The sequence below is a fragment of the Acipenser ruthenus genome, chromosome 9 (genome assembly GCF_902713425.1).
Source record: "Acipenser ruthenus chromosome 9, fAciRut3.2 maternal haplotype, whole genome shotgun sequence".
NCBI classification, from domain to species: Eukaryota; Metazoa; Chordata; class Actinopteri; order Acipenseriformes; family Acipenseridae; genus Acipenser; species Acipenser ruthenus.
Genome location: NC_081197.1, coordinates 36,247,424 through 36,272,283, shown reverse-complemented (window position 1 = coordinate 36,272,283; position 24,860 = coordinate 36,247,424). Strand labels below are relative to the sequence as shown.

Sequence of the window (24,860 nt, the reverse complement as noted above, 5' to 3'; positions counted from 1 at the left end):
GTGACAACATCCACTATTAGGCATTATTTCTTTTGCTGTGACGCTTTTTGGATCAACTTTCTTTCCAAAATAAGTTGTTACTGAAGGTGTTGCTTCCGTTTGTTTTTTACTTGTGTTCCTGCTGTCGTATTTTGTTGGGTGCTGTCATACTAAATGATCCCGCAGGTTGGTGGTATTGCCACAGAAGCTCATTAAACCTCCACAAACAGCGCATTTTACCTTTCCATTTTGTTCTTTTGTAAAAAACTCCCAAACATCTGACGGCATTATTTAAAATTAATTTAAAACAACAATTTAACTGGCAAAATCTGATCCTGAAATGCTGCTTACCTCTAGTCTCTTCTCTAGGTTTTTTTTGTTTTTGTCACGCTTACTCTGAAAACGTACGTGCTGCGTAGTGGGCAGGGAGGTTTTTTTATTATTATTATTTGAAGGAACCAAAGGAAAGGCAAGGAATAAGAGTGTAGATTTAAATTTTGCCGGTCCTAATAAAATATGGTCCTATTAATGAAGTGATAGACGTGTGTGTGTGTTTTTTTTTTTTTTTTTTTTCAACCATTGATGGTTATTTTATCCAGAGACAGTTATTCCACCGATTCGATGCATTGATGCGTTGTCCCAACCCTAATCTGCACAAAAATAAATCATAGGATAGTGACAAATATTGATATATATATTTATTCATTTAATTAAAAAAAAAAAAAAACAGGTAAAAGCAATATCTAAACTGGTAATTGTCTGGGACCAAGCCACTCTTCACCAGTAGTGTTATTTGCATTGAAACATTAAACTAAGTAATCATTGTCATTCAACAAATGTCCTTCACTTACTGATTCCACAACCCATAATTCTGACACTATCTTAAACTTCACAGCAAACTTTCTCCTCAGAGCCTTCAGCTCGAGAACACGGGCTTGATCACCAATGACAACGTGTGAAACTCCTTCCACAAGCTTGGAGACAACATTAGCCCCATAAAATCTGAGCTCAAGAGCCCTTATTTCCAAACTTGTTCCACAGATTAAGCTTCCAAGATCACCAATGACAGAATAACAATCAACATAAACTTGGTACTGTCTGAACATGCTTGTTGGCACTTCATCCCATGAAAATCTCTGTTCTATATCTGCAATGGCAACCAAAGGTATCTTCGCTTCTGTCTTATTAATCCTCCTAAATACTTCCTTTAATTGCTCTTTGTCAGTGTCTGCATAATAACTGTCCCCGAAGCAATCATATTCTTTTGCAAAGTGCTGCTTTGTAGACGGGGACATATGGATCATGTGACTGGGTTGCCACGGCATGCACTCCTTCCTTTTCAGACACTCCAAAAGCCAGTTGATTTGTACAACATCATACTGATTTGCAGAGATAAGATTTTTCACCCTCATGTTTTCTATGCCAGCAATAATGCAGTATGTTTCTTTCCCAGGGTTTTGGACAACAACCCCACCGCATTCAGCAATTCCTTTTTCAAGCTCTGCTTTTGAATGATCCTCATTTCCACTTATGACGCAAAACTCAACATCCTCAAATATGTCAGTAACTTTGGTGACACTGGAAAGGTCCTGGGGCTTGAAATGATCAATTACACCAATCACTTTCCTTGGTTTGGGTGCAAGTTTCCTTTTCTTCTTTTCTGGTAGGTCATCACTCAAATGAATATGCCTGGATGCCAGCTTTCCTGAGGCTTTATCACGAAAACTGTCCAAATCTTTCAGGGTCATGCACTCGTACCACTCCTTGTCATCCCTTATTTTTTCTATTCTTGGAAAACGCAGAGTGCACTCGGTTTTATACATATCACTATCAACAATTTCGGCAGCCTTTACCTGAACGATCACAGAATTGCACGGATCAATGTACACCTCTGGCTTTTCAGTACCACATAAAATAGAAGCTGGAGGGTTTTTCTTGTGGTAGGGTTTCCAGTGATTTGCCAGTTTTAAGCCAAGGTCGTAAAGCTCCTTCATAGTGTATCCTGAACCAATACGGCAAAAAGAGTGAAACACTGACGGCTTTTCTCCAGGTGGAGGGTTTTCGGCTAGAGCACACAAAAAATGGGACATCATTCCACCTCGTAAGCCCTTCCCCCAATATCCCCCAACAATCAAGATGTCAAGTTCATCCATCAAACCATCTACATACTCTGGTTTAATTTTCAGCCACCCTTCCCCACGCTTATCTGGTTTGTAAATAGACATGGGGTCCTTAACCATGATTCCTTCCTCTCGGTTGTCAATTGCTTCATTCAGGGCGTTAACAACTTCCTGATTAGTCCTTGCGTCAATTTTGGGTACAATATGTATCCTGCCCTCTATGGGAGTAAAGACGGTCTGAAGGGTCTCGTATCGTTTTCGGAGTGTCTCATGGGCCAGTTTCTGGCCATTTACCAACAGCACATCAAACACGCAAAAACAGGTTTGCAATTCTGAATCATCAACCATTCTTTTTATGTCAAACTTGTTGCCTTTTTGCATGAAGGTCTGAGTAGTGGGATTATAAGCCATCATCTCACCATCTAAAATGCAGTTTACAATATTGACCTTGAAGACATTATGGATAAATGGAGTTAAAGAACCTTCCAATGGAGAGGTTCCAAATTGCTGCGTATACTCATACCCATTGCGGGAGTAATATTTATATACATCCCCGTCTTTGTGCAACTGCATGCGCTCACCGTCAAGCTTTGTTTCAATGTAGAAACTCTGGTTATTCATTTGCTTTTCAATTCGCTTTATGTTTGCAACACCAGCCAGCATGGGCTTAAATGCTGAGAAAAGCCCAATAGAGACATCACTGAGAGAAACTGATGGGTCATGAAGTTGTCTGCATACCTTTTCTAGATCTGTGGTCACATTGTGTAATTCAGTTGCATCTGCATGAAACATCTGAAGCACAGTTTCTTTACTAATGCCCAATTTCATGTCTTTAAGAATCATACGGATTAGCCACTTTTGCTCCAGGGCAGAACTCTGAGCTATTAGCTGTAGCAAGCTCTTTTTTACTAAGTCTTTTCTTTTGCTAGCATTATTATTGGCAACAGAATCCAAGAAATCATTGACCTGCTGTATTGTTAAGTTTCCTTGAGCTGGGCACCTGGTCTTAAGAACAAAGTACGCAACAACAGCAAAGTCCCCAGCGTCTCCCTGTGAGGTTGTAGGAGCTCTATAGTTCAGAAGCTTGTTTGCATCCCCTCCATCTTTTGGTAGACCTAAAACTTCTATGTAAAGCTTAGCAAGCATATTTTCCTTGATCCCATATGCCATTCTCTCCCTTTCTAATTGGGGGAGAATGAGACGCATTGCTGGGTAGAATGAGTCTGTGGTATTTGGAGCATTCACATGAAGAGCCTCATGGAACTTTCTCCAAGAATCCAGAAAGTCTTTAAAATGTTTTGTTTTCTCTGGTCTTGGTCTGGCTTTCTGTATTTTTTCTAAAGTTGAACACAGGTGAGCAAAAGGAACTTGAGATGCGACTGTAGTCTGAGGCGAGGACACTGATTGCACTGCTGCAGCCATTCCGAGAAATGACGAGTACCTTTAAAATAAAAATAACAATGTCAAATATTGCAGCATACTTGGGAGACATTAAACAAGTCTTCTTTTTATAGTTTTAATTTAAAGAGGAAGTAGCTTCAAATGTAATTATCATTGCTTTTTTTTCATATGACTTTGCTATTTTACTGTGTTTGCAGTCATTCTGAGAGATTCTGCTGCTCTAAACTGCCTTACCTGGGTTTTGAGCTTGTTTAGAGTATCCTAAGACCAGCCGTCTTCACAATGTGACTAACTCTGCTGGCCACGCCTACTGTACAGCTGTTAATTTCAGTGTTTATGGAGCAAGAAAACACTGATTGCAAACACCTTGAAAAGTAAGAAAATATAAAAAAAGCAGTTATTAAGGCTACGATTTTGGCACAGTGATTTTTAGTAAATTTCATGTGCAAGTTGCGGAAAAAAAAACAAGAATTCATGGAAAGGTCACCAAATAATGTAGCTTTAGCTACATCAACATACACAAGAACCTTTAAATAGTACAAAAAAAACCCAATAATATAAAGACTATTGCTTTTGACTGCTGACAAGTTTAAATGTTACTTTATAAAACTTAGTTTAAGGTCCTTTCACACCAACGTAACATTCTTTCACACCGGCCGTGTAGCAAAACTGACGATGTCTGAAATAAACTGTGTTCCTCTATGCGTGTCCAGTGTAAATGTACAACGTTAAATGGCATATATTTTTTCTTCAATAATAAGAACAAGACATTTAAATTGGTTGTTTCCAAGTAGCCTACAGAGCACTGCCCCTTTAAAAATAAAAACAAAAAAACAGAGAGTTGAAAAGTCAAATCACACAGGCAGGCACCGTGTCCAAGAAACGGGTCATCACAAAGATCAGGGAAAAAAATGACTACAAAACAGATGAACCTCTCGTTTTACCTACAGTTTGTAGGAAATAAAAAAAAAGATGTTCCACGGCAGGCTGAAGTATTTTGTTTACCAATGTTTAGTAGAGAAAGTCTGTATTTATTTTCAACAGACTACTTGGGTACACTACATTGTATGAAAAGTTACAATAAATAAAATGTAAGCATTAATTAATATTTTTTGAAGATGCAAGCCCACTTTGTTTAAAACAATAAACTAATAAAGTGCTATATGTATGTGAAGATCACAAACATGAGTTTACAGTAACATACAATCTGTGTTATTTTACATGCTTGCTCGCTCTGCTACAAAATACAAATCTCATTCGCTAATCTACATTGCTACACATAAATACTGCTTGCATACAAACAATTTACAGATACTCGCAGATTTGTATTTTCAGTGCATGGCATTCTGCATTTTTAAAGAAATAAAGGAAATGCCTAACCAAATGTGTTTTACATTAATTTCCAAGATTTCACTGACTTTTCTTCAAATTCACGATTGACGATTTCCGTGACAAAATCAGAGCCTTAATTATAATTACATCTGAAGCATGTTTCACCTGTTTTCTTTTTTTCAGATCTTCATGATAGCGAACAGAGTTACATTTATTCAAACTTGTTGCAATAAAACATTAAATTAGGTCATTTGGATGTAAGCCAAAGGGCCTTTTTAATATTTGTTAAGATACTCAGTCAGGTTTTGTGTGTATAACACAGGACTGAAACAGCCTCACATTTGTTTAGGGAGGGAGTGGACTAGCCTCGCATTAGTTCTGTGGGGGTGGAGCAGCTTTCTTGTTAATAAATACGAGAATAAACAGCTACCTGTCTTGTTTAGAATTTTCACATTTTTCATTAAGATATTTTATATGTATGAACTCTTAAGATTATCAAACCTAAATAAAAAGCAAAACTCCCAAAATAATAATTTTGACTTGATACGCTGTGCGTCTTCAGTGACATTCATTAACCACTGATTCATGTCTCTCTTTTTGAGTATTTATAACCAACCAGAAATATATAGATACTAAACGACACAAAATACGACAACTAAACGCGACAAACAAAAAAAAAATCACGACACGGACATACCATTATACTTGTTTCATGAAATGTCACTTTTTTCTGTCCTCAGACTTGCACGAACTTGGAAAACTGCAGTTGCTTCAAAGACGGAAACACTTCCGTCGTCGTGTTGAAACACCAGGAAACCGTCCGATTAATTGAATCCCCTGGAACAGAGAATAACATCACCTGTAAAACATACACAAATACACACTTTAAAGAAAAGAGAACATAAAAAAACAGAACTAAAATAAGAAAACTACAGGCAGCGCACGACTGTTACTAGTACCTAATAAAATTGCAGGTTTTATTTTTTTTCTTGAATTTCTTATAGTTAGTTCCGTGGATATTTGTTGTCACTCGGAACAGTTTGAGTGCTCACTGCGGCGGCCGTGAGTGTCCTGAAGCAGCATCTTGCATAGAAACACAACTCAGAGGAGTCATAGAATCAAACCAGATGTATATTTTTTAATATTCTGTGGGCGACAATCGCAGACAGTCTTCAGGAGGATGAGAAATAAGTGAGTACTCAACATCATCTCGGTGTCTATACATAAAAATGCTGTTTTCAACATTGCTAGTACAATTACTAGAAAGACGACCTACAGTACAAAATACAGCAGGCAAACCACACACAAAACTGACAGCTGTGTGACATCGTCGCAGCAGGTTGACAACACTAACTAATATTGTTGGGATGTATATTAACATATGTTGATTTGTGCTCTGCAGTAATATAGTGAATCAAAGCATTATTTTGTTTTTGGAGATCCCCCTGCACCCTGAATGAAAATCCGTTCTAAAAAGATGGCCTCACAAAAATAATCTGGTGTATGGCTTGCTGTCATAACGAGGCCGAGCTAGTAGTTCTCAAAACAAAACACTGCAAAAAATGCAAATAAACGGCCTGATTCCTAACACAGTCTTTGCTATGACATAGACCCTTGAGTCAATTACTTACATTGCAGTTGAATTACTAACCCCTCGTTTCCGCAATAAAATTACAATTATAATCTAAAACTGAAATTAAGTGTCCTAATACACGGTGATGTTGCTTGTTTGTACATTTAGTCTGTTTTATATTTCCAGTTGTTGCAAATAATTAAGTTTACAAATTAAGATAAATTACAGTTTATTAAAAAAAAAAAAAAAAAAACTTTCTGTTTTACACAATGCACTTATACAAAACCATACCATATTAATGATATAATAATTATTTAAAGATTTAAAGCAAAGTAAATATGATTAAGCATTTTGATCACAGTGAAGGTCTAGGGCAGTAATCCTCACTGACTGTTTGCAGATAGCTACATTATTAACTACAAAAAATGTTGGAGATACATGATTTATCTCCTTCATTTTTACACTTTCTTATTACAAAAGTGACTGCATCCTGACTTAAACTACTCCTTTGGCAATCATATGTTGATCACAAAAGTTGGAGGTAGAAAGATTAGCAAACGTTTAAACTAGACTTAATGTACACTTTACCTGAAGTTTGCACTCTGTGTCACTAAGGGCTGCACGTGGGCCGCAGGCTGTATAACCAGAGATTGAAGTATCCTGGAGTTGCCTTTGTATAATTTTGTGCAAGACTGAAAGAAAAAAATATTAACTTTTGCGAAGATTGAGAGTGGCCTGAAGTTGACCTAATCAAACATTGTATGCATTTAGTTTCAGAAATGAAAGAAAAAATACCCTAATAATACCCAGGGCAGCAGTGTGGCGTAGTGGTTAGAGCTCTGGACTCTTGACCGGAGGGTCGTGGGTTCAATCCCAGGACACTGCTGCTGTACCCTTGAGCAAGGTACTTTACCTAGGTTGCTCCAGTAAAAACCCAACTGTATAAATGGGTAATTGTATGTAAAAAATAATGTAATATCTGTATAATGTGAAATCTTGTAACCATTGTAAGTCGCCCTGGATAAGGGCATCTGCTAAGAAATAAATAATAATAATAATAATTTAACCAGTAGAAGGCGATGCTGTAATTTCTTAATGCATATACCTTTTCATCAATTTAAAAAAAAAAAAAAAACAACTTCTATAATATGGCTTTGAGAGCATCCTAGGTTGATATCACAGTTATATAATTTAAGTGTGTATTTCTAAATAAGATTTTATAAAATGTCACTGTTTTAACCAAGCAGTCTTACAATAAAACTTGCCCTGTCACATCTTAAAATGTTAATCGCTCTGATTTAAATAATATTACTGCATCAGACAATCATAAATGCAAGTGCTTTCGCATTAAATGTACTTTTTTAAGGTTTTGGTCATATATTTTTTTCTCCCCCCCCCAGAACACACATGCTGTAAAAGGTTATTCTTCTGAAAAAGAAACTACAATGGAAAAGTCATGGAGGTTGTGGACCATTGCTCAAAAGTGGTTGTTAAATTTGGCATCGTGGTCCTGGGGGCTGTGCCGCATCTCACTGCTGGCTCTGATATTAACTTTTCATCTGTACGGTGGCTTTATGTTACTTGCACTGATACTTGCTTCAGTAGCAGGTATATTGTACAAATTCCAAGATGTGCTGCTGTATTTTCCCGATCAGCCTTCCTCTTCTCGCTTGTATGTTCCTGTGCCTACTGGGATCCCACATGAAAACATCTTTGTAAAAACCAAAGACGGTGTACGTCTTAATCTCATTCTGCTTAGATACACTGGTGACAATCCAGCATTTTCACCCACCGTTATCTACTTCCATGGGAATGCTGGCAACATTGGTCACCGGATACCCAATGCACTGTTAATGCTGGTCAACTTGAAGGTGAACGTAATACTGGTTGATTACAGAGGTTATGGCAAAAGTGAAAGTGAAGCAAGTGAAGATGGGCTGTATTTAGATTCCGAAGCTGTGCTGGACTATGTCATGACCAGACCAGACATAGATAAAACTAAAATCATTCTGTTTGGCCGCTCATTAGGAGGAGCAGTAGCTGTCCATCTGGCATCTGAAAATCCTCATCGGATCTCTGCCATAATGGTAGAAAATACATTTCTCAGCATCCCCCACATGGCCAGTACTTTGTTTTCTTTCTTTCCAATGAAATATCTTCCACTCTGGTGCTACAAAAACAAATTCCTGTCCTACAAGAAAATTGCACAATGCAGGATGCCTTCGCTTTTCATCTCCGGACTGTCTGACCAGCTCATTCCACCAGTCATGATGAAGCAGCTGTATGAACTTTCTCCTTCCCGGACTAAGAGGTTTGCCATATTTCCAGATGGCACTCACAACGACACCTGGCAGTGCCAAGGATACTTCACAGCCATTGAACAATTCATTAAAGAACTTATAAAAAACAATTCTCATGAAGAAACAACGATAGCAATGTCAAATGTAACAATTATATGAATCTGGCTTTCTGATAATGCATCGTTTTGTGAAAAGTGGTAACAGAATGTAACTTTTTATGTGTATTTTGTGGGGGTGAGATTAAATTCAAAATGCCATTTCTGGATCTTCATTTTTCTTCTCTAAGGTGAATGCATGAGTGTTCCTTTATGATTTGAAAATATTTTTCAATAGGTTTCTTTTAAGAACAGTTATTTTATTAAACAACATGTACAAGTATTACTAAAGCTTTCATGGTTTGCTAGAAATGTGTTTTTAAATGACATGGTGTTGGCTCAAATGCTTACCTTGCTAAAATATTGCTTGATCTCTCTGATATTAACATCATTTATATGCTAATATCAGTAGACATAATAATTCTCTGCACGTCTTCCAGGGAATAAAACCATACAAAAAAAAAACAAAAAACCTTTTGTGTATCTCTTAAAAAAATAAAATAAAAAATAATAAAATAAATTGCAGTAGTAATATATTAAGCCATTAAAACAAATATTATGTATTTCATGAATAATTTTGTCTAGCGCATTGCACAGATTTTCTTTTCTGTTTTCTAAATAGTTTTTTACAGTGTGATTAAGTTACTGTACGTGGCTCAAAGAAACACATCTAATCTTAATTACTCCTTCCCTCCTAAAATCAGTTGATTATAAATTTGACATGATGAGGATGTTCTTGTTTTGCTCTACAGTTCATACACGTTTGCCGACAGGTTTAGTAGTACGTGCAAGTAATTTATGTACATACTATAATATGAGCTGTTTTGAATGTGAATTGTAGCCTTACAGAAATATTGTACATTAAAATGCCATCACTAATGCAATACAGCCCTTGCAGAATTCAGAAGTGTAAGAAAACACTTCCTTATTCTGTATTCATTCAACCACAAAATTCATCTTGTGATATTGATGAAGCTTCATAATATATTCTTTTTTTTCATGATTGCTGACATTTTTTATTTTCAAAATGTGCCACCTAGCCCCTCGTCTGAACTTTGAGTCCTGTATACACCCAGTGCTTAGTAAGTAGTTAACTAAACTACAAACGAAAGTTATGCAATTTTAATATTACAGTTGTATTTAAAAAAAAAAAAAAAAAAAAAAAAAAAAGAAAGTTTCATTACACTCAGCATTGGAATTGGATATATGTGTTGGTTTGTAGTGGCATGTCCACTTATTCTTATTAGGTAACAAAACAAAAAAAAATGATTTATTTAACAGCCTGACAGAATTACAAACAAACATCCAATACGTCCCTTTAAATTTACAGTATTGTGTAATCTGAATGTGTGTAGCGTTGTTCTTTACTTCTGGTTTTCAGTGTGATTGAAGTTTATGGATTTCTATTGTGTCGTACTAAGAAAAAGAACTAACTTTTGTTGTTATTGCCTCTGTATTTATGGTCAGTCACCATAAAAGTGTGTACTGTATGTATGCTAACACAAGAGCTCTTTCACTGCATCGAAGTCATAATGAGTGATTTTTCTACATTTGTTTTTTTAATACACCAGTCACACTTTCTATTTGCTGTATTGTTACATGCAATAAATTATTAAAATTATCTTCTGTGTCTATTGAGGCAGTACTGCTCTTTCATAGTTTACAAAGATCATGTTATGTTATAAATATCAGACTTATCATTAACTGGCACCAAATGCATTCCCAGTAAAGAAATACAATTATGAAAGCATATGCATGACATTAAACACAGTGTGCAAGATGTCTACTGTAATTCAGGTAAATTAAAAAAAGCTATTAATGCCCATCACTTAATACTTCAATGTAATTGAAGTGATCTGTAAATAGACAGTATGATCATTATGGTTGCAGGATCACACTGCTGGATGTAATTGTAATGTAATTTAAAAAAATAACCTATGGAACGGTTCATATTGTAAGGATTTGACAGTCTGTCTCAGGTACCAAAAATGTTTAGAAAATATATCTTAAAATCTTTTGTACAGGTACTGTAGGAAATTGAATCAAGTGTACAAGAAGATGCTCGCTTCTGAGTCAATACAATTGGGACAAAGGGTTTTAATAGTAAGGAAGGCAGTTATTCAAGTACAGCCTCCTCTAGGTCTCTGTTTAACTGTATATGACAAGTGCTTTTGAAGATACTGGATTGTAAAAATAAAAAGTCATTTTCAGCTGCTTCCAATCTTGAGTCATGACTTCTAAGGAATTGGTCATTCACCGCAGGCTTTGGGAAGTGCCCCACAAAATATACAGTATGTATTTTTACATGGATTATTTGATTTGGCTTTAAAACCAAATACTTAAAAAGAACAAACCAAAACTAGGCTCTGTAGAAGATGCCTAATAAAAGTCAATACATATAATACTACTGCTACTACTACTACTACCTACCAACATAGAAAATACCATTTTAAAGTAGAACTTCCTTTTTCCTTGAACTTATATTTGCAGCAGCGGAGTAGACCTAAAAACAATTCCAGTAAAAATTGCTACTGAAAAGCATTACTGGCTTCAGTGCACTGTGCAACTGTAATATGCTTCTCACCTCACTTTAGAAAATCATCCTGTAGGAGTCTTTTTATAAGCAATGTTTGAGATGCCATGTGGCACCCTGATGTAGCCTTGTACCTCATTCTTAGTCGTTCATTTTACATCATGAGAATGTTCCTCATAACTTCTAAAAACAAAATAGCTTTGTGATAAAACAACATGTCATTGTCTTATACATAGCTCTATTAAATGTAATATACATTCAGTTTATTTTAGTTTGAACTGATTACTGTTTTGATAATGGGTTGGGAGGTCAGTGACATAGAATACAAGTTTCAATGTCTCAATATATTAGCCTTCCTATTCTCAATGTGGTTTTCTTTCAGCAATTTTTGTTTACAGTTTTCAAAGCGTTTTAGGTGAACGTTTTAGATGTGTAGTAGGCGTGTCATCACACAATACTGCAAGCATGTGCAATGTCATGTAAACTGTTGACATTAATCCAATAACACACATCTTTGAGTTGAAAGACATTTTTTATGTTTTTTTTTCTTGTATTCAGGCCCAGTGGCAGATTTGCGTGTGGTACTGTGTTCAGTCTCATTTCCTGGAAAAGTTTACTAAGCATTGCAAACAATCATCTAAATTACAATAACTATATGGGACTATACAGAACACATAACATAGGATATGAAACAGGTAAAAAATTTAATAATAAACTGTAAATGGTGAAAAGTATTAAATTAAGTACCATTTTTAAGCCTTTTAAAATATCCACCTTGCTTTCCAGCAGACTTCCCTAAAAACCAACTTTAATTCAAGCATTTGTGCACAAGCATGCTCTGAGTGCACCAAAAGGGTCAAACAAAACTGTCCAATTTGCCTTAATTTCAGTAATTTGTTTACAACCCTTTGTAGATATTTCCATCAAAACCAGTTTCTGTTTATATCTTTAGTGACGCCACTCAAATGCTCAGTATCATAAGAAGGGCAGAGACCACACAAGGAATGTTGCTCTACAGACATGGGGATCATTTATGGTTAAAAACGGCTGCATTGTGGTTAAAAGAACTTCGCTTTTTAAAAATCTTAAAAGGAAGTAAATGGATCAAATGCAAAACCACAGCAGGTGTTTAAGCATGCTTGGTGTTTTCCACCATCTTCAGGTTTGTGACGTTAAAATGTTCAGTACTGTGGTTTTCATGCTTGTACTGAAAGTCACTAACACAACTGAGAGACAATCACAAGATTTTAAAAAGGTCAGCCCACAGCTGTTACTGACTCCAAAGGTTTTTTTTTTTTAAATGAAGATATAGCAGACATCAAGGTTACAGAATTTCAAAGTCAACTCTTTAAAAAAAATGCATTGCTTTATTCACTGACACAATTTTCTATGATTTACTTGAAATGTATCACCTGAAAGTTGAAAGAAATGTTAGAATTGCATAGTTGAAAAAAAAAGAGTTAATCATAATTAGGAATACAAAAATGTGTATTTGGTTTACATGGAAAAACTTGGTTGTATTTCCGGAAGGAGAATCCACCCACTAATCAACACATCATATACAAGCACCATAAAAACTCTGCGTGGCTTGCATTCATGTCGCTTCTTTTGTTTGGCCTCACAGTCACGCCTGGCAAGGCCAAACGGAGACGGCCGTCTTTAGAGCCTGGAGGAAGTGCTACCATCAGCCATGGATTCCCTAAGGTTTCCTCCTCCCAGCGAGTAGGGTTTTTTTTCGTTACCTGAGTGTTCTTATTATTCTTAATTAGTCTTAATTAGTCTTAATTAGTCTGCAGGGTGCATGGCAGGCCAGAGAGGCCGGGTTCTCCCTCAATGCATTTCATGCTCGGGTAGGCTGGCCTGTTTTTCAGCTGCTTACTTTTCATTTATCCTTTTCCTATTTTGGGGGGTAGGTGGCATTGCACCACTGCAGTTGTTGCATTTGGCAGCTTTGTTCTTTTGGGAGGCGGTGGCCCTGTGAGCCACTTCTTATCTGTGGACTAGACTACATGATGTCATCGTGTTTTCGCTAGTCAGCCAACATTGCGGATAGCTGTCAGCACCCACGGACAAGATCTCCGGCCAAATTCATTATCATCATTAAATCGTCTGTTCCACTGCAATTTAAATCATCCACATTGTGGATTATCCGTACTGAACTATTATTTATTGATATTTGCTATGGACATATGCTGAACCTTTTTAGATTAAAAAAAACAACACATTTTAAATAAATTGTTAATTCAAGGACCTCTATACTGTAGGTGTTCACTACTGCCTAATGTTTCCAAACAAAATAAAATACAGTGAAAGATTCTTAATGTTTACCTTTTCACTGCTGTGATTACAATTAGTATTTCATAATTTTTAAATATATTTTATCAGCACATATTTTATCACCACAAGACGAGGGGTTCCCAAACTTTCTTGGCTCAAGACCCCCCATGACATTAGACATCCGCCCAATGAATCTAGTAAAATAACACATGTTCTCAGAATCACAGCAGCTTGTTTTATAATGATACTAGCACAAGCATTGTAAATGCAGATTATAAATGTATAACAGATCTAAGACCAAGGTTGTCAGTGTTGCATTCTAAATAATCCTAAACACTTAACAGCAGTGTCTAAATAGATTGTTCCTCTGGCCTGGGGAACATTGCTTAGTCAGATGTCAGGGTCATTTGAAAGAGAATACTTTTGTTTTAATTATTTTTATTACCGTTTTCAAAAATATAATGTATGATTGGTTACAAAAAGTACACAACTAATAACAAATAACATATGGTTTAAATAAACTGACATTAAAAACAATATACAACAGGAAATGTTTCTGTATGTGCTATGGCCCCCTGAAACCATGCATCATATATGTAACATTTTATACTACCTACTTTTTTTAAAATTTAAATTCAAGTGATCATGCACGGTAATTCAACATTAAATTGATCCTTACAACAAGCAGGTACCAGGTGTGGGTGATTTGCTGTTGATTGTGTATTTATAATATTTAAAACTTGGAGATGACATTCACACCTAGGAGCTGTCTCTCTGTATGGGAATGCTACAGGCTGTTGTATCCAAGCTTCAAGTGGCAACTTTGAGTAGTATACATGAATAGCATATTTATTTTCATTCTGGGGACAGACAAGCACAAAGCATTTTAAAAAGATGTCAGTCCATGGTCGAAAGCATAAATAAACAGTTCCAGGATACAATACACAGTGTTGATGAAGACAGAGGAGGCAGCATAGCCTTAATAGAATAAAGACTGGGTTACCACCCCTTCCCCAAGAAAAAAGGAAGTAGCTTGGATTATAAAACTGCAGTGTTGAGCGTTGAATAACTTTTTAACTTTATTCCACTTAGAATAACCAGTACCCTCTTACTATCTGTTTGTAATGACAATGTCTGTTTGCTGTTTTTACATTCAAATCCATTTTGGAAGAAGAATATTAATATATAAGATCTGCTGGATCCTGATTCTCCTTGAACATAGAGCTGTTTGCTGTTTCTGAATTCTCTCTCTCTCTCTCTCTCTCTCTCTCTCTCTCTCTCTCTCTCTCTCTCTCTCTCTCTCTTTTTTTTTTACATAACACCATTAAACAAAACCATTGTAAACTATGGGAAACTTCAACAGGAATAAAAGCAAAATAGATATTATTTGAGATAGCATTCAGTCTTACAGAAAATAAGTTCCTATTAGGCAAAAGCAATGTCAACTTAACAAATATTTTTTAACAAAATTAAAAAAATATATATGTATATTAACTAACATGTTAGGTTGGCAAATGTAGGTATAGTAATGTACAGTATACCTAGTTTTGCTTTAAAATAGTTTAACTGCTGTTCATTAATCAAGCAAAAAAGGAACATCACAATTACAAGTTAAATCACTCAAGATGCAGTTATAGTCCCATCTGACAGGAAATGATTTGCACATCTGAGCAACCCAAATCCAGTGGATGCATTTTTTTTTTTTTTTTTTTTTTTACAGCTAGACGAAAAATGGATGTCACTATTAAAAGATCAGCTGGATTCTTAGGGCAGTTTCTGTGAGCTCGGCTTGAAACCAGAATGAAATCTACTGAACAAAACCTCAACATTTACTTTGATCTCCAACAGAAGTACCTGATCTCCACGATATTGTTTCTGACACTTGCAGCAATAATGTCTACTTCTCTGTCAGCTGTCTCTTTGTATCACATAATAACTTTAAAAGCAGAAGTAGCCACTTTGAAGACAGAGGTTTTCAAAAAGCGAGAAGAGCACTTGGTATCATTGACCTACCCTGATGGAGAAATGCCCCAACCAAACAGGGACCAAGCGCAGGTGAGTTATTTAAAAAATAATCAGAATATGTACAGAAATCGTCAGTAGCTGGCAAAACAAGTAATTAGGCTACTAAGACTGTGCATTGGAATACTTTTCTTGATTTACATAATTATTTTATGTTTTATGTTAATTTGAGACTAAATTATATTATGTCACCTTTCTAGAGAGTGCAGTATGTAAATGAAGAAGATATACTGGAGGACCTCAGGACAGAAAACTCTATAGCAAAGCCTGGTAATCACAGAATAAGGCTGCGCAGGTCAAATAATCTCACTGATAAAACAGGTAGGTTTTTTTTTATATGAACCATAACCATGTTTGTAACCTGGCGATTAATAGTCAGAGATTACGAGGACCCTATGTACGTGTTTACACTACTAAGTGGAATAAAAAGCTAATACGGCATATCAAGAACACCACAGCATATGATATACAGTAGAATAGTGTTACCGGAGTATACTGTCTACATAATGCACCACCTGTATATATTACCCATAACTTGTTTCTGAAAGTTGGGGTGAGTGTATTACTCTGATAAGTATAGTATTGTTTAAAATTTGAAATTAGCAGTCCAATAATTTTGACCTACATCTGAATTGTTTCTTGCTAAAAGTGGAAACAACTTTGCACTGGAGCTAAATTAATGAATGTGAGACTCATTAGAGCATCAACCACCCATCTAAACCATAGATAAGTGGTTGATGCCACCCAGACTGATTCCCCAGTGCTGTAAAATGCTCTTAAGAAACCCTGCTGTGGCAAGGTATAGATTAATTTAAGCAACCACATCACTTTATACTGTAGGCAGAAATCTAAATTCAGTGATATACAGTATATATGACATCTGATGGTAGAGAATATGGTTTATTTTATATATTTAATGCTGGTCGAAAACTGCTGTGCGTAAATAACAGTATTAAGCTTTATTGGAAAAGACTTCCAGTGTGGTGAGATAAACATTGTGGGTGTTAAAGTCCACATCTGCAGTTCCTGCTGTTTCTTCACAGTTTGACATTAGTTGTGTCTTTTGCTGCTGGTTTCTGTGCTGTGCTTTCAGCATTGTCTAGGGTTACTTTGTCTACTTCTTTTAAGATTTTAAAGACTTTAATCAACACACAATAACAGATTGTTAAAGACAAACTAATCAGACATGGCTTGTACTCTTTGTTTTATTTTCCAGTACTTCAGCCGTGTTTGCAAATGATCGCAAACAAAGATAAAAGCACCTTCCAAAAAGGTACTTTTTTCCCCTTATTTTACATTACATTTCACTTATATATGCATTTTTTGTAATTGAAATTGATAAAAAAAATTTAAAAAGTGATAATAAAATGTCTTAATTTGCAAAGTGTATGTTCAGAACTGTACTGATGTATGAATGAATTCATGCATACAGTTGTTCACACTGTTTTATCGTTCAAGTCACAGGGTAGTGGATCAATGTTTAACCTGTTCCTTCAAAGCACTAGTTCCACAAAAACACTATTGTTAATACATTGTCTTTAGTGTTTAAAACTATTTTTTAAGAGAAAACAGGGACTATTTCATTGTTTAGACTGAATGCACTTGCCTGTACATGTAAGTCTTAACCTTAACTGTTCTACTGTTTAGAGTTAGAGGCCTACAAAAATATATATATTTTGACTGTTATTTCTGTTTGCGTTAATAATGTTACCAACATACTGTAATCTTTATTAGAAAAGGCTAAATTCAAGAAGCTTTACTAACAGAGCTTTTTCTAAACATTAATCATAAGTATTTATTCATATACAGTACTCCTTTGCTATAAAGGTAACATTCCCACTCGTGGATCATTTTAATTAGCAGTTTTTAAACTACAAATAGCCTGGCTAAACAGCGGTCGGGAGTTCAGTTTGAAGTGACAGACAAGCAAACCAAGTGCGAGAAGGAGAGCGGATCGGGCAAGGGGAAGAGGGAATGGGCTTGCCGCAGGTTTGGTTTCTGGAGTGGGGCTGACGCAAAGCTGAAGCGTTTCATCTCCAGGAGAAAGCTGCAGCTCCTCTTGCAGCAAAAAAGTAAATACATTAGGAAAGATAACCATGTAATAGGCCTAATATTTATTTAGTTATGAAACGAATGCTGAATAAGATATCTGTGTCAGAAAGTGCCAGTGCAGCTTTTCTTCAGTTCAGGTACTGTATCAAAAGGGAGAGACAGAAACAGAAGCTAGACTGAGAAGTTGCTTATAGTTTGAACAACACCGGTACTGTATTTACTGTATAAATATTGCATGAATTACAAGTATAGGGAATTGGGGGACATGCTGTAGGAGCGTTATATCTGAGGCGTATTATAATCGAGAGCCTTATAGCGAGGGAGCACTGTATATATCTTAGGTTTGGATGGATATGTTGGATATGGTATGGCCCTGCATTAACACCACTGAAAAAAAAAAAAAAAAAACTTTCTACACTTTTCTGGCTACATAAAATAGTTTTCATAAAACAGGACCCTAGTTCGAGGCTAGTTTTAGTTTGTATATAACACTGTAAATGTGTAGTTAGTACTTCAAATGGTGATATGAGGTTGCAACAGTGTGACAGTGATCAAAATTGACAGTGACTCATAGAACACAGTTGTGTCCCAAATATAAAGCCAGTATCTTTTTCATAAAAAAAAGTCACATGACTACACTATGGCAGCCATATTAAGTCACAGGTCAGATTGAAAGGTAATTAAAATGTGACCCATCTGACACATAGTAATCTGAACTGAACAGTAACAGCAGGATTTTCAAAAGCTGCAAAATAAGAACTAGATCGCAAAATGATTTTTAAAGACCGATTAATGTAACTACCTCACTGTAATTATATTTTTAAAACATCAGCAAGTGAATACACGACTCATTTCATCTAAACCCTTTGAAAGCCGTATACTTAATTCTTGTGAGCCGTCTTAATCACTTTATATCCAAACTCATTGGTTGGTTCTTGATATGTAAGTGGTAGCTTGTTATTGCTGGACAGCAGCCAAGTGCTGACTGAAATATTTCCAGGAATTTAAATGTCAAGACCACATTGTTTTAGTTATGCAGTTTATGTTTGACAGATGTGTTGGGTTTGAACAGGACAATTTATCTGCATTTGGATCCAGAATGGCTTTGGACCTGCGTCACAGTTGCATAGAGACAGTACATTTTGAGTGATTGTCTTAATATTTGGTACAAGCTGTATTTTGATTTTCTTACTTAAGCTCCATTACAAGTGTTGTTTAGTAAACCCTTTCACTTCCGTGTTGCTTGGACATGGGATTTTTATCATTGGTACACAGTTGTATTCTAGGCTCAGTCCCTGACCGCCTTTCGGCGCCTACTCAAGACACACCTGTTCAGACAGCATCTGTAAACCTCACAACTCTCGACTAAGCTGGACTATATGACACCCAACTGTATCAGTACTTGCATCATCTTGTACTTGCACTTAACTGCTCCACACTAACATAATTATACTTTCTGTATCTTGTCCTTGATTTTACTTTTAAAGATAACTGTATTCACGGTTAATGGAATTTACTCTTATAACCAAATATTTTTAAGTTTAATTGCTTACTGTATTTTTTATTTTCTCTCATTTGAATTTGCTTTTACTACTGATTTTATTGTATTCTATAACTGCTATTATCTGTAATGTGATACTTTGTAACAACTGTAAGTCACCCTGGATAATGGTGTCTGCTAAGAAATAAAGAAATAATAATAATAATAATAATAATAATAATAATAATAATAATAATAATAATAATAATAATAATGATGATTCTGTAAATACATTTTTACCTCTTTTTACTGTATTGTTATTGTTATATTTTTGTATAGTTAATGTTACTAGTGAAAATATGAGGCAAGAAGGTGGATTTTAATAATTAGTTTTGCTTAAATATTGTTTTTATTATCACCTGAATAGGGTGTGGTGAATGGCCTCTCAATGTTGTATAAAATCTCTCTGGTGTTTTTATCAGGTGAAAATACAGCTATCCCTTGGCTTCCAGGTCTTAAAAGAGGCACTGCCCTGGAAGAGCAAACCAATACAATAATTGTTAAAGAAACAGGTTACTTTTTTGTGTACAGCCAGGTAAGAACAGAGATTTACAGCAGTTTAAAGAAAATAATTCATACTAGTTAAGCAATAATTCAACACATATTATTTTCTTTTTTTTCTTACAGGTTTATTATAAGGATAAAATCTATGCAATGGGGCACATAATAGTAAGGAAAAAGGCAAGCATAGTTGGAGATGAACTGCAAAATGTAAATTTATTCCGATGTATCCAAAATATGAATGAAGATTTTCCTTTCAATACCTGCTATACAGCTGGTATGTACTTTTTTTTTTGCATTGTGCTTAATCTAAATAATATGTTTTCTACTACAAGTCTGGCTTTTTTTAGTGACCCCACAATGCCTCCATTTGTTTTCACTATGTCAGCTATGTGCGATTTGCACTTGCTACAGAGTTCAAAATCTGAGAGGTAAAGTTCAAAAGTATCCCTGATTCATTATAAATGAAAAGTTATATAAAATAGGTAATTCATATAATATTTTTCACAGAGGGCAATGCTACAGACAACAGTGAGTCACGTGGTCGGGAGGTCTAGACTGGGGACACTTGGGGAGTGAAGCATCGGCCTTTGTACGTTTTTTAGTTGGTTAGCAACAGCACAACAGCGACTCCTACTGGCCAGGGTGCCAGATTAGGCTGAACTCTCACTTTAGGATTCAGTAACTTGGCAACACCTGCTGCTCTGTATGGATAAGCTTTGTAATATTAACAGCAGTTTCATTTTTTAAGAAGTTAGTGTTAACTTTCTAAGCAGTTTGTATAGCAGCAGCTTGCCTACTTGCTTAAAACATTTTCATCCGTTAAAATGTTAAATTCTGTGTTTTTTGTTTTTTTTCTTCTAATAGGGATTGCAAAACTGGAAGAAGGAGATAGTATTGAACTCCTCATACCTCGGCAGTCAGCAGTGGTATCTCTGGATGGGGATTCAACATTCTTTGGCGCTATAAAGCTTGTATGAATTTTGTGGAAGATGTACTTCTCTGTTTGTGGGTGTGCCTGAGTAGATTGAGGGTAGTTGACACTGTAGAGACCTGTTTCAGTGAGGTTGCGTCTGCTCAGCTTCTTCTGATACAAACAGGAAGCCCAATGGCTGTGTAAGCACTTGTGACATATGGTTTATCGGAAAGTGACTTGGGATGGTGCCATCACTGGTGACAAGCAAATCAAACAGGATGTTCAAAACATCAGGCATGGTATTAAAAATATATATCTTTTATTTTCCATGTGCAGGTGATTTGAGTCTTAAGGGGATATAGATAATGAAATAATTGCAAAAACCCTTACTTGTCACAGCTTTCCATTCGCCATGTCGGTCCCACATGTGCAGTTCTGTAAGATTTATATGTAAAAAAAGTATAACTAGTACCATACTATACTAGGTTAAAGAAAGTTTGCATGTCTTACTTTCAGGTAGCCTGTTACACTTCCTAGCCTAGGTCATCGTCTCAACCCCTTCCACAGCTCCTTTCTTGTTATTAACCAACCAGCCACTTTCCCTTATGACATGCTTTGCAGCCAGTGAAATGATTTGACCCTGATGGCACTGCTGGGGTAAAACAGCTTTGAAGTGCAATTATAACAGATTACCTGAAAGAAATGCCTGCAAACAAGTTTTCTTTAACCGACATCGGTAAAATACATGTTTGCTATATGAGACCTACATAACGAATGGTCCAATTTATTAAAGTATTTCATTATATATAGGCTAACCCAGCGTTCAGGTTTCCAATGATCCAGATCCAAAGTACTAGAGAGGCTCTAAAATAGAAATATGGGTTTCGTTGTACATTGCAGATAATACCTTTTAATAGGATCAGTTAAACTTGTATGAAAAATACCCTCGCTTTCAAGACCATAGAGGTTTCTTCTTCAGATGTATTTTAAATACATATTCAGCTGATCCTATTAAAAACTGTCATCGCCAAAAAAAAGGTCTGCTTATCCTACTCTGTGTACATTGTACAGTTTATATACCATAAAGATTTAATATGTATTGATAGCTACATTGGATTTACATCTGATAAAGTCAAAACAACAACAATTTGTTCATGCTTTGTAAAATACCTGTCAGTAAAGAAAGTACTTGTAAAATGATAAGTGTTTTTTTTTTTTAAACAACTGAGGTAAGTTTAAGAATACCTGATATTGTACCTTAACCGTACTATACCTGGTAATGAATGTTCCTTTAAATCACAGTCGTGTATTTTTTATTTCAAATGCTTAGAACCTTATTTCAGTCAAATAGGTTTTCTTTTCTTTTAATAACTGTAATGATAAATGTAATGAAGATATTTGGAGTTTATGATTGACCTAAAAAAATCTAAACAAGGAACAGAAAGAAACAAGGCATGCTGGGTGAAACAAAGTAAATATTAAGTTAAATAAGCAATAAACTCCTTTTTTTCATTTTTTTTTCTTAAAAATATAAATAATTGGTAAAATACATACAAATGTTTGGTTATTAATTATTAATTTCCTATCCTTTTTAAAAGCAGTAGTCCTAGGAAATAAAACTGGTAGTTTTGAGCAATAGTGACTGACTGCTATGTAATTATTATTATTATTATTATTATTATTATTATTATTATTATTATTATTATTATAGTCAGGGACAGAATAATAGTTTTGTAAGGTGTAATGGAGTTTAGTTCCTCTAGATGGCAGCTACACTATGCCCTTGAAAAGCACACAAGAAAATACATGTATAATGCACTGTACAGAAATGTATGTCAGGTAACATAGACTTATAAGGCCATTTTGCAATTTTTCCATGGTTATACGATGCATTTACCACAGTGTACCATGGTTTGCCATGATTTTAATATGCCTTACCATACCTCTGGCTTTACAATGCTAACCTATGCTTATCATGCTTTCACTGTGTTTTATTAGACTTTGCTATGCTTTTATAAGATCTGTCCTTGTTTTTACTAATAGCCAACACACCGCTCAGAGGTGCTGACGTTGACATGTATAGATGGCATGTTATTGCAATTGCTACATAATGTGCTATTCAGAGACTTCATATGACTCAGAGCGACATAGCATCTGGATGTTTTTTGACACTTCTATGGAGCTCTAAGATGAAGCTCTAACATTGGTTTTCACAGTTACTTCAGCTTTCATGAAACCATGAAGTAGATGCTTCCGGCAGACACTGCATATGATCAACGGCAAAAAACAATTGTGGAACCAGTAATTCAAAATATGTCAAGTGCTATACTTGGTTTTCCTGTCTGACGTATGCAGTATTGCTTCATGAACTAGCATACACACACACACATATATATATGTTTAAAACCTCTCCCATACAGTTCAGTAAGCAGCTAAAATTCTCACTGTGCAGCTGCTCCATACAAGCCTGACAGACTTATAGTCAGTGGCAGCTGGTCATGGACAATTGCACACACTTGTGTTTTTAAATGAAACTATAGCTCATACCAGGTATCCAAGTAAACAAAAGAACGATTACCTGAATCAGCAAACAAATAAAACAACAAACCATTCCACGCTGCTTGACCGTCACTGCCGATGTACCCTCTGTTTAGTATGTATGCTGTTTTGGATCACACTACCTCTCTGGTATAGCTCTTTCTAGTTTATCAGACTAGTGGAGGGCATTATGTGCTTGCAATATGAAGCTTGTGCAAGATTGCTGTTTGCAAACTGTGGGTTTAGAGTCTCCACAGTACATTAAAGATCAAGTAGCTTTAGATGGAACTGTAATGATGTTTCCAGTCATTCTGAGTGACTCCCTGCTCTGTGGCTCCAGTATTGAAATCCTCCCTTTACCTGGCATAGAATTCGCCTGGAGCTTCACTGGAGTTCCGAAGTAGTCTTCGTTCCATTCAGCTCATGACAATATGACCTTAAAAACTCTGCCAGCCCCACCTACTCTACCTATATATACAACACGTTTACTGCACTGTGTTGACTTTTCTTTTCTACACAGCCAAAGAAGGGCTTTTGTCCAAAACATCCTGAAATAATAGATTTTTTAGTAATTTAAACCATTTGTGTGTACATCCAACAAAACAAAAACATTTTTTCCATTACTGTAGTGTTCATATTTTTTTTATTAAGCTAAAAGCCAGTCAAATGTATTGTAATCTCGGCTTTATGAATAATATTATACCCAATCCAAATACCATTATTGAAAATAACAATATTGCAATTTATTTCTTACACATGTATCCTATATGTATATGTATGTATGTATGTATATATATATATATATATATATATATATATATATATATATATATATATATATATATATATATATTGTGTGAGGAAGCAGGTGGAGTGAGACAGCAGGGAGGGGGTTAATCCTCCCTGCATAAAAGAAACATGTGAGAATGCACATTTGTTTGATTGTTTAATTGTTTTATTAGTAATGATTATCCGCACCTGAGCGTTATTGGGCAGTATAAAAGTAAAGCAGTTAGTCTGCTCGGGGCTGCTGAGGAGAGGGAGGCAGAGAAGGTGCTCTGCTTCCGTGCAGTCAGAGTGCAAGTGCTGGCTTAAACCGGTGTGGTTTATACACACAGTAAGTCATATAGTAATATGATCTGAATGGAACGAGAAAGGTTGTTCAGTCCAAGCACTTAGGATCTAAAACCAGCTAAAGACAGATTGAGAGAACAAGTATAATAATTCAACATTGGAGCAACAGAATGCAGAACCTCTCATAATTATTGCAAAAAGCACAGAATAGTAAAGGAATTGTAAAAGAAATCTATTCAAATTCCTTTTGAAATGCTACTTGCACTTGATGATCTGTGAGCAGGACCAAATCAAATGAGGTTAGAGGAGTTACTCAAGAATAAATTCCAATCTCATTCTGCCATAAATAGTTCTTAAGAATTAAAACAAATTCTACAGCATTAAAACAGTACCTCAGTTCAAACCAAAGTCATGTTCATGTTGTTACAGTAATACCAAAAGGTATTGTTTCCTGGTAGACTGTGTGCAGTTATTTAAATTCTCCACTGTGTGTGCCCTGGCTTTGGAAGGTTCATGTCACATATTAATCAAGTTTTAAGATGTCACCTTGAATGGTCGTCCGGCTCTCAAGAGAAGGCTATTTCAATATTATTTATTATTTATTTCT

General features: G+C 35.6%; 3 protein-coding genes across 4 annotated transcripts; 2 read left to right on the top strand and 1 right to left on the bottom strand.

Moving 5' to 3' along the window:
* Positions 1-521: 521 nt before the first annotated feature.
* On the bottom strand, positions 522-5,713 carry lig4 (ligase IV, DNA, ATP-dependent). 2 transcript variants are annotated; one of them, XM_034008194.3, is made up of 3 exons: positions 5,530-5,713; positions 3,735-3,866; positions 522-3,540 (listed from the first exon to the last, which is right to left on the bottom strand). In XM_034008194.3, exon 3 carries the CDS (start codon positions 3,519-3,521, stop codon positions 786-788), a length of 2,736 nt encoding a protein of 911 aa, XP_033864085.3. In that variant the 5' UTR covers positions 3,522-3,540; positions 3,735-3,866; positions 5,530-5,713; the 3' UTR covers positions 522-785. The 2 variants fall into 2 exon arrangements, with proteins under 2 accessions (XP_033864085.3, XP_033864086.3); XM_034008195.3 differs by lacking the exon at positions 3,735-3,866.
* On the top strand, positions 5,699-11,010 carry LOC117405336 (protein ABHD13-like). Its single transcript, XM_034008313.3, has 2 exons — positions 5,699-6,023; positions 7,806-11,010. Exon 2 carries the CDS (start codon positions 7,851-7,853, stop codon positions 8,862-8,864), a length of 1,014 nt encoding a protein of 337 aa, XP_033864204.1. The 5' UTR covers positions 5,699-6,023; positions 7,806-7,850; the 3' UTR covers positions 8,865-11,010.
* Positions 11,011-15,623: 4,613 nt separating this feature from the next.
* LOC117405559 (tumor necrosis factor ligand superfamily member 13B-like) lies at positions 15,624-22,149 on the top strand. Its single transcript, XM_059029923.1, has 5 exons — positions 15,624-15,665; positions 16,849-16,905; positions 19,647-19,759; positions 19,852-20,002; positions 20,593-22,149. The coding sequence occupies exons 2-5, from the start codon at positions 16,869-16,871 to the stop codon at positions 20,703-20,705; spliced, it is 414 nt and encodes a 137-aa protein (XP_058885906.1). The 5' UTR covers positions 15,624-15,665; positions 16,849-16,868; the 3' UTR covers positions 20,706-22,149.
* Positions 22,150-24,860: the final 2,711 nt, after the last annotated feature.

Coding starts and splice junctions, on each gene's coding strand:
- lig4 (XM_034008194.3), bottom strand. CDS start 3,521: ATGGCTGCAGCAGTGCAATCAGTGTCCTCGCCTCAGACTACAGTCGCA.
- LOC117405336 (XM_034008313.3), top strand. CDS start 7,851: ATGGAAAAGTCATGGAGGTTGTGGACCATTGCTCAAAAGTGGTTGTTA.
- LOC117405559 (XM_059029923.1), top strand. CDS start 16,869: ATGATCGCAAACAAAGATAAAAGCACCTTCCAAAAAG. Junction 16,906..19,646: donor TAAAAGCACCTTCCAAAAAG/GTACTTTTTTCC, acceptor TGTTTTTATCAG/GTGAAAATACAGCTATCCCT. Junction 19,760..19,851: donor ACTTTTTTGTGTACAGCCAG/GTAAGAACAGAG, acceptor TTTTTCTTACAG/GTTTATTATAAGGATAAAAT.